The sequence below is a fragment of the Festucalex cinctus genome, chromosome 6 (genome assembly GCF_051991245.1).
Source record: "Festucalex cinctus isolate MCC-2025b chromosome 6, RoL_Fcin_1.0, whole genome shotgun sequence".
NCBI lineage: Eukaryota > Metazoa > Chordata > Actinopteri > Syngnathiformes > Syngnathidae > Festucalex > Festucalex cinctus.
Window position 1 is genome coordinate 7,355,337 of NC_135416.1, and position 13,404 is coordinate 7,368,740.

Here is a 13,404-nt window from a genome sequence, read left to right on the forward strand (position 1 = left end):
AATATAGCATCAATGCAATGCTTTTAATATATGTAGAGTCTACTTATATTAGTTGTCAGTATTATATTGTTTGTCTACAATAACTGTAGACAGACTAAAATACTGACAACTAATTCCGTATCGTCAGCAACAGACGACTACTACTACTCCTACATTAAAACGCTTCATTTGTCCGCATAACTGTATCATACCGCCATCTGGTGGACAAGTCACACACAACATAAGGCGCCGTACTGAATTATTAATGAGCAATTCGTTTAATTCTTTACATTCTAATTGTGACCCCCTATAGCACAAAACCAATGTGGATTTGCACAGCCATGTTTTGAGCTACCGCCCCAAAAGAGTGATTTTTAGATTTGTGATTCAAACACCAGTAAAATATAAGCAAAGATTATTTCAAGTTGGAATTGATGTAATCTTCTTACCTTCGCGCCATGAAAAAAAAGAAGGTTTTCTTGAGGGGCAGATACATGTCAGTGACAGAAGTCTGAAAACATTCCAAAATAAACGGCACGCAAAATAAGAAAAAAACACATCATATCTGGTATCAGTAGAAAGTTTGGGGTTCTCTCTAGCCCCAAATTTTATTTAAATTGACGCCAATTTCCTTATGAACAAACAAGTCGCCATTATACATTCCTTTCGTGATGTAAACAATACACACTTGTTGCTAGGCTACTTAGCTCATTCCATTTTAAATTTGTGACACTTCAGGATTCTGAAATGCTAGTAAATAATTATAATATATTAATAAATATGTCTCACAATAGTTGACATTTTTCAAAAACTAATTTAAATTTTATGGAAAATTATTTTTTTCCCTGTTGGGATATCTGTATAAACATTTACGATTTATAATGGTCATGTTAGAGGATGGGAAATAAAGTGGTGTAACATTAGGCAGTAAAATAAAAAAAAAATGTATTAATTTACTTAAATTATAAAATAAGGCTGTAATATCCCTCAATGATAATTCTTTCTTCTCATGCTCCAACACAAATGTTCACGCACCAACAGGTAGGGTATGAAAAGGTACATGCTGCCCTCTAAAGGCAACAAGCATCACTGCAACCTGTTCACTCAGCAATAAAAAGATAATGATCATCAGAATGGATGGATGGTATTATTTAATGTTTATTATTGCGGTTGTAGTTTGTAGTGGTCTATATATACACAAGCCGGTTTCATCATATAATGATAATCACTTAATTTCCATTTTGATATTATCCCCATTACTGTCTATTAAACAGGTAAACACATATACACAAAAAAATACAGTTTTTAATTGTCTTAACAGGAGGTAAACATAAACAAAAAAATGCATCAGAGCTTTCACACATTTTTATTTTTTTCAGATCCAATATGGATCACAACAGCAAGTCTATATTTTATCTTTTTTTTTTTTTTTTTTTTTTTTTTTTTTTTTTTTGCCAAGTTGAAAAAAATAAATAAATACATGTGTCAGGGGTAAAAAGATGTAAAAAGTTTAAAAGCCAAGTTGTAAGTCTAAGAATCGGCAATCACAACATTGTTCCTCGCTCGTATTAGTTGTCTTAATGTTTGTTTTTACAAACAGCATGTCAGCAAGAGGCACAGTGGAATTACTGGTGTGTGTGCAATAAGTAGATTAAGACTGGAAGCGGATTAAAATGAACCGAAGCACTGAACCCATCAACACTAGTATGTCGTTAGCCCTTCATGCTGAGAATGTTTCAAGGAATGCTTAGGATGACAGATGCCTTACCAACATACTGTACACATAGACACACATGCCAAGTTGTGCAATGAGTCAGTGGAGGAGTGACGCAGAAAGCATCGGAGGAGAGCAACAAAGGAGTTTCCTCGCCAGGTGTCACGACTCCTTCTTGTTGCCCCAGGTGAACAGTCTGGATATGGGAGACTTTTTCTTCGATTTGTCTTTTTTTACACCTGCGAGAGGACAGTGTAACATTTACCAACACACTCAAAAAAAGTAGTAGTGCCTCATTTAGCACATCTTCATCGTGGGGGATATGCTTCAGGCAATGTAGAGCAACCATATTTAAAAAAATAATAATAATAATAAAAAAACTTGGAAGAGGCAGGACCATCTTATCATATATATAAAAAAATTAACAAATATAAAAATGATTAATTTGATCCCTCCCACACACTTTAAAAACACATTTAAATTTAATAAATCAAACATTTTGTTATCATATTTAAACACACACAAAATAACTATAAGCATAAATGTATAGAAAATACTTGATGTATTGTTGTCTCTGTGCATGAGAAATAGCCACCAATAAAGCTTGTTTAGGACAAAATTCGAAGCATTAAAATTATAGTCACGTTTCAAGCGGCATCACTATCCGTATAAACTTGACTGAAATAAAAATATAACATTATTCATGAGAAGAGCAGTGTGGCAGTAGAATACAGTAGCTCTTAATAGCACTTCACTAATCAATATTATTTTTGTCAATTTGTTTCTTATGTAGGATTTTAGAGGCGTTTGAAATGTGTATTCCTTGATTTTTTTTTTTTAAAGAAAATTCCACAAAGATGGCAGCCGCTTGACCTGTTGCTAATATAAGACAGTTGCTTAACAGTTGTGTGAATTATCTTTGTGAGATCACGTTTATTTATACAAATGGCACACGCAGAGGTACTCACTGAAATTCTCCATCAACTTGTTCAGCTCTTGGTCCTCCTCTTCTTCTCTGATAGAAGACAACAGCAAGAGCAAGAACATTAAATAACTCATGAGCCATACAATGCAACCTATGCTCCACCTCATTTTTGATGAAAACTTGGGCCTAGGCCTACTACGCTATTTTCATTCTGGTAATAGTTGGAGAGGCAAGGTAGTAATTGGTGTAAAAAGCTTGAGAACCCCTGCCAAAGGAAATTGAAACAGTTCAAAAGAAACATGTTTTTCCTTAATTATACAGTAAATCCCTACTATTAAGTGGAAACAAAATGTGATTAATTGATATCCCCTCCAAAATGTTTAGAATTGTCTAGAGTCATAGTTTAAACCACAAGTATGCCACATATATACAGATTGTGTTTTAAAAGTGCACTGAAAGTGCACGTTTGCCACATTTGCAACTCATAAAAATATTATTTGTCAAGCAATAAACAATTAGCAATCCAATGCTGCTAACAATCTTAGCTTAAGCTCTTTCACAGTCACTCAGCATCGCAAAAACAGATGAATGAAAAACACGGTCCATAACTTACATTAGCGCTTCTCCCCATCTTAGAACAGTGGAAAGTTAGCACTTTAATACTTCTTTGGTACCAACGGACTACATTCCTCTTAGTGAGAGCTTTGGCGGCATCTTGTGACATCTTAGCGGATTGCAGAGGATCGATTCCAGGGAAGAAAACGCAGGTGGTCAAAAAAAAAAAAAAAAATCCCAAATGTTTAAAAGGAAAAAAATAAATCTAATTGTTGCAACGCTTAATTTCAGCTATGTCAGCCATTTTGTTTCAGACCTCAATCATTCAAAGCCCACATAATATTGTGTTATACTGCTTTAAAAACATGGAACCTACCAGCAATTAGCATTAGAATATAGCTAAGTTTCATCATTATTCACTGGTTGCTCTCTTGTACTCTGCTGCCATCTGCTGGCTGTTTTTGTAATTACTACCATTGATTCAACCGTTCTCTGCAGTAGAGACGCTGCATCAAAGCCTTCTCTATGCTCTGGCATTAAAGAAACAAAAACAAAAACGTATAAATACGTCTTTGGGAGACTTAAAATATTTAAAATAAAACTTATTTATACGTTTTTGGGAGCTAATGAGTTAAAAAGGAACATAATGAATGTAGTTGTAGGAGTGCGTTTGCATGCAAGCACACCTGAGCCGGTCTTCGTCCAGACCTTCTACAATTGCATTGCGGTCGTTGACGATCTCCATCAGTTTGCTCATCAGGTCTTCTTCTCGCTTGCGTTCGTATGACGTTTTCAGATGTTCTGTGAACCACATGACGCATTTCTCTTGAGTCGCCAGCTGTCGTGTTTTGGAGTAAAACTTTCGGTGTAAGGAGTTTGGTCCTGACCTGGCTTTTCTATCAGCTTCCGGAGCTCCTGCTCAACACTGGGCTGCTGTTCCTCCAAGTCCTGAGTTTTACCACTATACATATACAGAATACAGATTTCCAACCTTTGGCGTTGACAGACAAAACCGTTAAATGCTCTCCCACTAGATGGCAGAAAGTACAATTAACGCAGGACATCGAGAACCTTCTGGCCAAAAATCTGTCAGACCTTGCCTCGACGGCATCTCACGTGTACTCACATGTAGACGAGCTCGGACTCCCGCCGCATGGCCACCTGTTTGTTCCGGATCAAAGTGAACCACTCCACCATCAGCTCGTCCATGAGGGAGTCGTCCTCACCCTCTGACACACAAACGGCCACACAGTCAGTCAGTCGCACGTATACAGTGAGTATAAAAAGTCTACACACCCGTGCTCAAACAGCAGGTTTTTGTGATATAAAATTATCAGACCAAGATAAATCATTTGACTTTTTCTACCATTAACTCATTTGCTCTCAAAAACACATAAATACGTTCTATTTTAAATGTAAGTGTCCCAAAGACGTATTTGTATGTTTCTATTTATTTATTTATTTATTTTTTTCAGCTAGAATACAGAAAGCTTTAATGCAGCCTCTCAACTGCAAAGAATGGCTGAAGAAATTACACAAACAGCCAGCAGGTGCCAGCAAAAAATAAAATAAAATAAAATAAAATAAAAGTATTACCTTGGTAAAAAAAAATTTATGTCACAAAAACTTGGTATACATACAGGGGTGTGTAGACTTTTTATATGGACAGTACGTCATGAAGAGAGGTCATTGGGTATACGAACCGTCTTCGCTGTGGCGTAGCTTCTTCTCCAGCTCAACGCCTCTCTTCTCCAACTGGTTGAGATTATCTTCAATCTCATTCAGCTCCTTTATGATGACCTCTTTGGGAATGAAGTCCGGCTTCGTCTGCATGTGGAAACGTGAGATGGAGAATGTGATGCAAAACACACAAATTGGCATCCTAACTAATGACGTCATCTTAAAGGATCATCAATATTATGTTTAATCTGATTTATCGTGTCAATTTTTGTAAAAAATAAAAATAAAAAAAATCGTTGATTCAAGTTGATGCAAGGTCTTGCTGGAGGTGAAGAAATGTCATTTGTTGTTGTTATTATTATTATTATTATTATTATTATTATTATTATTATTATCAGTGATATAAATAAACCAAATATTTTTAAGGTTAGAATCAACAATGTGTTGAAAATATGAACAGAAGTTTTGAGACACTCAATCAGTCAATAACTAATAAATTATTATATTACCACTTCCTGATTGAATAATGTACAGTATATGTCCCAATGCCACAGTCTTACTGATTCTAAAAAACTTTATATAAACAAATATAAATTGGCACATTATTATTTAGGAGCCGATTACATTATCATTAATTCAGAAGCATCCAATCATAATCATTTTCCATTCAAGATACCTTCAAGACTTTTGATCCTGATGTTGTCGTCGTGTTTGGGGTGTGACCATTACGGATGCCTGAAAAAAGTGAACGATAGCATTATAGCAAATAGCAATATAGCATCTGTAAAAATGTGGTGCTGCTTTGGACCTTGAGATGGAGGAGGGGTCACGGGCCTTAGGGACACCTCTGATATAAGTGAGCCTCCAGCTGTGTTAGTCGGTACTTTAGGGGAGGACTGTGATGAGTCAGCAGATCTGTAGCAAAAAAAACAAACAAAAAAAAAACAAAAAAGCATTATGTATTTATCAATTATGCAAAGACAGAAATAGGGGGGAACGTCAATGAACAAAAAAACATCAACAGTCAGTAACAAACAAATAAAAAGCCTTACTTGGGGACAGGTTTGAGCATAGACCTCCAATCAGCAGGAGTCTCATTCTCTGCTGAAGAACAAACACATTACATTACCATTTACAGGCAGTCATGTGCAGGCTAAATCAACAGGTGGCACTGTAACCCATGTTTGTGAGGTTATTTATGTGACATATATGTGTTGTTTCACATGTCCCATCAGCGTAAACAGACATATAAGATTTGTATCACTTAAAATCTGACCATTAGCGTGTATTTAAGTAGAAGGGCCAAAACATGCCTAATGAAAATTAAACTGCATTAAAAAAATAAATAAAAAATAGCCACCAGAGGTTGCTAGAATATTTTTTTAAGAGAGAGCTCAGAATTGTTCATTCGGTAGTCTTACTGATTCAACATCTTATAATCATTGCTCTCTCTCTTTTTTTTTTTTAATTTCAAGGTGTAACCTGAAGTGTTGGGTGCCGCCGGTTTCAAGCCCCCAAGGCTTCTTTCTGGAGTTCTGCTTCTGAGCGGGCTCGTGTCCGAATGTGGAGGCTTCAAGTCGGACAGGATGGACGGGTTGACTTTGAGCCTCACCCTCCCCCTGCCACCTTCTGGCTCCTTCTTGGCAGTCTGGACCTGAGATGTGCTAAATTTGAGAGGTGACGGAGGAGCATTAGATCTCAGGTGGAAATCAACAGCGTGCATGCTCGTGTATTTTGTTTGGATTCTTACACATCACTTTTCTTGGCCGGGTCTGCCTTCGGTGTGCTTTTGTCTTTCGCCTCCTTTGAGAGTTTCTTGTTGGCGTCTGCTGCTTTTGCTTTACCACCTTCATTAACCCCAAGTTTCTTTGCGTTTGCTTTGTCTTTGTCAGAATTCTCCTTTGACTGACTTTTACCCACGTTAGCGACATTTCCATTTCCGAGATTATTACCTTGACTATCTCCACGTTTCTTTGCACCTGCTTTGTCTTCGTCAACGCGCATCTTTGACTGACTTATACCCACGATAGCAACTTTCCCATTTCCAGCATTACTGGCCTGGCTGTCTCCATGTTTCTTTCCACCTGCTTTGTCTTTGTCACTTTGAATCTTTGCCTGACTTGCACTCACGTTAGCAACTTTTCCGTTTCCAAGATTACCACTCTGATTGTTGTCATTTTTCTTGACACCTGCTGTGTCATCGTTTTTCTTGACATCTGCTTTGTCATCATTTTTCTTGACACCTGCTTTGTCTTCATTATCAAGCACCTTTGACTGAATAACCACCTTGGCATCGTTTCCAGGCACAGTTTGACCTCCTTGGGCTTTCTTAACATGATCTTCAGACTTGAAGTCTTTCGGGGTGACATCTTCAGTCTTGGATGCAGGTTTGTTATCGTCGCTTTCTGCCTCAAAGAACTTCAGTTTGGACTGGATGGTCTTGGCCGCGGTGGCGGAGGTCCGAGGCGCTGCAACGGGCTTGGTGGTGATGGCGGCGGGTGTCGTGGTGGTAGTGTCATGAGAGACGGGTCGTTTAGGGGCTGGAGCAGTCCGATTCTGCGTAACAGGTGTGATGAGGTTTGAAACGGGTGTATGTGGAGATGAAGTAGTGCTAAGGATGCTGGAAAGGGGGCTTGGTTTCTGGACTGGCAATGAGGGACCCAGTCTGGGTGGCACCATGGGTGTCACGGAGTTGATTTTGGTGAAGCTTGTTGAAGGAGGGACGCTGGAAGGAGCATCTTTTCGGAGTGAACTTGTGTTAGGAGGAGACAGTGACCTAGGAGATGAGGCATTTAGAAGACACGGGAACAGGAAGCGGTATGAGGTACACCTGCACAGGTTAATGCTCGACAACAATAATCGAGATTATTACTTTCTCCATAATCGAGCAGCCCTAAATTTAATTACTCGATGAATCGTTTCAGTCCTAATTGAGGTGCACTTGTAATCTTGACACTCCAAATGACAAGTCTTACCTTGCACAGTTCCTGTGGTAGAGCTTCCCGTCAACTATTTGTCGCTGCACCAGGTGAACGTGCTTGTTGCAGGAAACGCACTTGTTACTCAGAGTTCCCATCTGGTGGGATTTCTCACCGGAAATGTCCTGAAAAAAGGGGAGGATTGCTTGTGTTTATCCGTGTCACATTTATTTTTATTTTTTTAAAGAGATTTTGTTATTGTTTGTACCTGTGTAGAGGTTCTGGGTTGTCTCGGACGGGCAAGAGGTGGTGTGATGTTAGCCGAAGCGGGAGGATTGTTCTCCTTAGCAGGCTGAAACACCTTCGAGACCACTGGTGCATTCTTCTTCCCTGATGGCCCGTCGGCGGGTGGGTCGGCAGGACGCTTTATCGCCCCTGCGCCACCGACTGGAAAAACACGGAGATGATGATGATTATGGTAAGAGGAGACCTATAGGTAAGCGTCGATACTCACTTGGGGATCGACCGTGGAAGTAGTTGTAATACTGCGAGACGTATGTGAGGATGCTGAGGCGGTCCGGAACTTTGAGCGCCACCATATCTTCTGCATCCAAGAGCGCAGGAATACCGAGCTGGTCCTCGGCGACCCTGAAGGCCTACAAAAAAAATCAGCAGCTTCCTCGATCACAGGGATTCACACACTGTTGCGATTATGATCCTCACAACATTAAAAAGGTTGAATACAGTGTCCCTGTATTCATTTTGGAGTATTCATTATTCACCTAGTTATTTATTTTGCGCTGGATGATTTACTTTTCACGTCATAATCATCGAGTTGTGGCAATAACACAATAACATCATCAAGATTTAAGACTCCTGATCCTTTATAATTACAATTGTTGGCCCGACTGTTTTTCCTAGCAGATCTGAGGATGAAAAATCACTAGTACACTGCAGGATCATCGATAGAGATAATCTTTTACAGACATCTGACAATCGGGCAGTTGAGAAGGGAGGAAAAAATGCTCAAATCCAGATTGGTTGGCAGTATGTGTACCCCACTTGTGGGACACAAAATGGGTTTTACAAGTCCCAAAAGGAGAAAGGAAAACAGAGTGAAGAATCAGAGGCAAGCAGAATTGAAAATGACGATGATGGTATTTGAATTTCCACAGTTAGTTTAACTAATTTGCTCCCAAAAACGTATAAAAATATTCAATTTGAAATATTGCCATGGTCCCCAAAACGTATTTATAATTTTTTTTTTTAAGTTTTTTTTTTTTTTTTTGTAATGCTAGAGCATACAGAAGGCTTTGATACAGCCTCTGAGCTAAAGAGAACTCTTAAAGCAATGGTAGTTATTACAAAAACGGCCTGCGGGTGACAGCAGAGTATAAGAGATCAACCAAGGCCATGTTTAAAAAAGAAGCTCTTTTCCCCAATGTTTTAAACAGATTTGTACAGGACACGCAATAATGCGTTGTTGCATATTTATTATATTACTTTGTCACATGTGTTTGCTCATGTTTTTCTGATTAAATGTTTTGTTTTATAAGTGTGTGCACCAACTGTCGTTTCTGGAATGGAGTCCATGACTTTTAAAAAAAAGGTTTGGAAAAGCTGCTCTATAACTGAACGACAAAACGTTACAAGTGAAGAGTCAAGCAGACACACGCAAATAAGCAAAGGCAGCTGTCATGAATCATTAATCAAGAACATTAAGAGCACCCTGTAAAAGCTGATAAGTTTGTTATGCGACGATTGATGGCACGCTATCCACACTTATGCAATGGACAGGAGAGAAATGTTTCTATCCCACAGTCCAACAAGATCCAAGAAGAAACTGCAAGAATGCACCTGTGCAGCCAAAGAATTTACATTCTTTTCTCAAAACATATTTAATCACTTGAACAGCTATTGATTGAACAAATCCGGAAAATATTTTAATACAAAGTAATGTCGTTTAAAATTGATAGAATGGCTGGATGGAGTACCTCAAGGTTCTGTGCTAGAACCAATGTTATTGCCATTTAAAGAGTCAGTGGACCATGTAATTGACCTTAAATGTCAAATGACGGGACATGTGTTGAACCTAACTGATTATGTGATATTTCAAGTGATTCCTCGCTCTCTTATTCAGTGACGTCACAATGGTGACAACACGTTGGCATACTAGCACTCTTGTTTTGAATTAATGTTATTTAGGAAGTGCAATGACAAATGTTGCTTTGCATGCTCTGTCAGATTCTTGCTTATTCAACCGGATACTTCAGAGTCTGCCTCTGTATTCTAATTCAAAATCCATACAAGGTACATTTGTCCTACTAAAGTCCCTGTAAAGTGAAAATGAACATTTCTAATTGATTTGAATGGAAAATTAAATAACAACATCAAGCTGTTCTGTAATATGTGACATCCTGGGAAGATGCATTTTTGGGGTTGAGACATAGTTGGCCAAGTAATTATAACCAAGTGACTCGCCGCTCAAGTTCTTTTATAGTGGTGAAGGGGTGACTCATGCAGGACGCTAAATAACGATAAATACGTCAGGAAACTGAAATGGTGGAAAACAGTTAAATGCCTTATCACCACAAATGAGTGCTACTTAGTTCTCAATCTATGCAGATGTTTCATGCAATTATCTTAAAATATGTATAATAAATTTAGTTTTTGAATTAAGAGTTAATAAATTCCCCATCAATACCATCTATTGACAACCAGGTGGCAAAAAACAACAACAACAAAAACAATCTAAATATTAAAAGATCACTTCGGGGTTAGCACTAGCAAAACAAAATAAAACCTAAATTAAAGTACAGCATGATTGTAAACGTGTTCTTACCAGGTTGTTATTCTCATAGATGTTTTCTTTCTTTAATGAGTCAAAATTGCTGCAAGATAGGGGAAAAAAAACATTAGGAAACATTTGCAAACTTCCTCATCTGTTACTTCTAAAGACAGAATCTGCCTTACTGAGTCATGCTCAAGCACCTCATGACAATGACAGTGTCAAAATATTGTCAATAAACCCTTGCGATCTCGGATTATCATAACACTTCGAGCGAGATCACTGAAGCAAAGCAATGTTTCGTGATTTGCTCCACATAAACAGGTTCAGGGGAGATGTTGGGACAAGCCCTTGAGACATCTGAAAAAATATCAAAACACTGGTATGAACATAGCTCAACTGTTTCTCCACAGGGAAGAAAACATGTGTAACATGACTTGATTGATTTAACATGAAAACATTTTTTTTTCCTTTCTCATTCAACACAGTCAAGTTTCAACAAGTTGGTTTCACTTTGTAAAACACAAAAGCTCCAACCAATGTGGAGTTCCCCATGGTTCTGTATTATGCCCCAATGTTATTGTCATTATTAAAAATAAAAGAGCCTTTACAAAGACAACTACAATGAGCACTGTTACTAAAAGAGGGAAACTACTGTGTGTAGTATTTCATTGTGTCGTTATGAAAACAGGTACATCAGCAAAAAAAATAATAATCCTATTTTACTTTTAGAACTTATTGTAGGCTCGACATCGCAATGTGTCTACTTTTACCTCACAAAGTACTTCCACATAAATAGAAAGGGCGAGTGTTTTTTCCACCCGTTTGACATCAAAAATAATAAAGACGCATGCAGCCAGTTGAGCTCCTTCCTCATTATTTTTAAGTAGCAAACGATCTTAAAAGTTAAGTGACACAAAGTCGACTAAACACTTCCAATGTTTTCTTTTCTTTTCTTTTTGTCGTACTCACATGAGATCCGGTCTGTGTTTGTGAATGATGGCACAGAAAGCCAGGCCGTCCCGAAACGACGTGGTCATGTTCGTGACCGCCACATCCCGGTAGCCGTCACACTGGACCCGGCACCACTGCTGGAGAGCCTTCACCGCCGACATCCCGCCGAGCTCGGTGGCTCCGCCGCGGACTCCCTCGCCGCGGTGCTGGTTCCCCTCCCCCGGCTACCACCGCGTGGCTCGCCTACATCCACAATGGAAGGCACTCGTGAACCTTTTTCCCCCCCTACCACCGCCACTCTAGAGTTTAGCTTGCGAGGACTGGATAAAAGTCGATGTGGTCCTCTCAAACTTCAACACCGAAGTTAACAGGACACCTGTGGAAGGTCGTTTGTGATGTGGCCTCGTAGGCGGGGCTTAACGTGCGCATGCGCATACGTATCAGCATCAAACTATTTTGTTTGTGGTTCAAATTTGACCAAACCACTTGTACAATGGAAACTCCATTCCAACTACCCAAAAACAACAATTTTTGGTAAGATGCACTGTAAAGTAATCCATCCATCACCTGAACTGCACCTCATATTACAATAAAATAAAATAAAAAGAATTAAACAGTTTGTGCATTGTTAGCTTGTCTTGGGTGTTTTGCATTGTGCGTTAATTAGCATTATTCGTAACTAAAAATTTTGCTCGCAACTCGAGTCAAAAAACTGGTCAAACTATATAGCTCGTAGCGAACAACTTTCAAGTTGGGGTATTCGCAAGTCGCGTTACCACTGGGTTTGTATAGTAACAATAAAAATTAAATTTGCCATTGAATGTCTGCTTTAAAGTAATTGCTCTGTGAAATGTTATTAAAACGAGGAAAGTAGTGAGCAAACTTCTAAATATTATTTGACATTCTGCAGCAAAGTGCAGATTCAGCATATGCAAATTATGTAATTAAGTACATAGTTAACTGTCATTATTTCATTGTTTTTTTGTTGTGTGGGCACTGACAGGCCTAACCGCATTTTTAAGTACACCTGACTTAATTTAAAAGTACATTACATACCAAAAAAACATTTTACTTGTCGAAACCCAATGGTGGGCCACATCATTAGGTACACTAACGCTAACCAGTGGATCCTCAGTATTGTTTAATATTCAATTCAGGGATTATGAGGAGCAAGGTGTGGTTGTTACTTGTGCACAATCAGTTCTGTTCTGTTCCGTCCTGTCTTGCTGGGTGTGTCAAAATCACCTGACACCTACACACACACTCTCAGCGTCAACATTTAGCCTGTGATCAAGCTGGGAGGGGCAAAATAGCTAAGTACAGTATACACTGTATTGTTGTGACTATTAAACCAGCCAGACGTCTTATAGCGATCACACTGACTGTCACATAGTGAATATTTTTTACACCCCAAAAAAAGAAGGGTTCAACACTTAAACGCTACTTTGAAATAAAATACTTTAAAATACTTTTGAATAAAAAGAATTTAAATAAATAAAATTTGTTAAAACTGGACAATGTGGCTGATTTGTTGTCTTTACAAATCATATTGTACAGTGGAGAATGTGAGTGCCCACTGTATTTTTTCTTTTTCTAAATATGCCTTTAAAGTCACCCCAAAAAAAAGGTAATATCGTAAATGGAGTAATAACAAAGTTAAAATCTTTCTTCTAATCGGAAATGATCGGTTTGTTACCACCTAACTGCTTCATGGAGCTAACCTGAACTTCTCCAACAACGTGAGACACCTGGCACCATAGGCCTCGTTGACAAACTTGGTCCTGAAGAGGTTTCTCTTCAATCCAGGAATCCTCACACTGACGCCCTTAAAGATTACTTTTACAAGGTTAGCATTTGCGTAACTACGACCGTTGAATAATTTTCAGAAGAT

The 13,404-nt window shown here is 38.5% G+C and overlaps 1 protein-coding gene across 3 annotated transcripts; it reads right to left on the reverse strand.

Annotated features, from left to right (window-relative positions):
• Positions 1–550: 550 nt before the first annotated feature.
• On the reverse strand, positions 551–13,382 carry LOC144021023 (MICAL-like protein 2). Of its 3 annotated transcripts, XM_077525002.1 has the most exons (17): positions 13,235–13,382; positions 11,532–11,756; positions 10,614–10,662; positions 8,286–8,427; positions 8,040–8,218; positions 7,829–7,956; positions 6,604–7,629; positions 6,336–6,517; positions 5,906–5,957; positions 5,662–5,768; positions 5,530–5,588; positions 4,877–5,000; positions 4,300–4,402; positions 4,061–4,134; positions 3,860–3,974; positions 2,662–2,708; positions 551–1,932 (listed from the first exon to the last, which is right to left on the reverse strand). In XM_077525002.1, the coding sequence occupies exons 2-17, from the start codon at positions 11,672–11,674 to the stop codon at positions 1,856–1,858; spliced, it is 2,607 nt and encodes an 868-aa protein (XP_077381128.1). In that variant the 5' UTR covers positions 11,675–11,756; positions 13,235–13,382; the 3' UTR covers positions 551–1,855. The 3 variants fall into 3 exon arrangements, with proteins under 3 accessions (XP_077381128.1, XP_077381129.1, XP_077381127.1); XM_077525003.1 differs by lacking the exon at positions 13,235–13,382 and having other exon boundaries at positions 5,906–5,954; positions 11,532–11,929; XM_077525001.1 differs by lacking the exon at positions 13,235–13,382 and having other exon boundaries at positions 11,532–11,929.
• Positions 13,383–13,404: the final 22 nt, after the last annotated feature.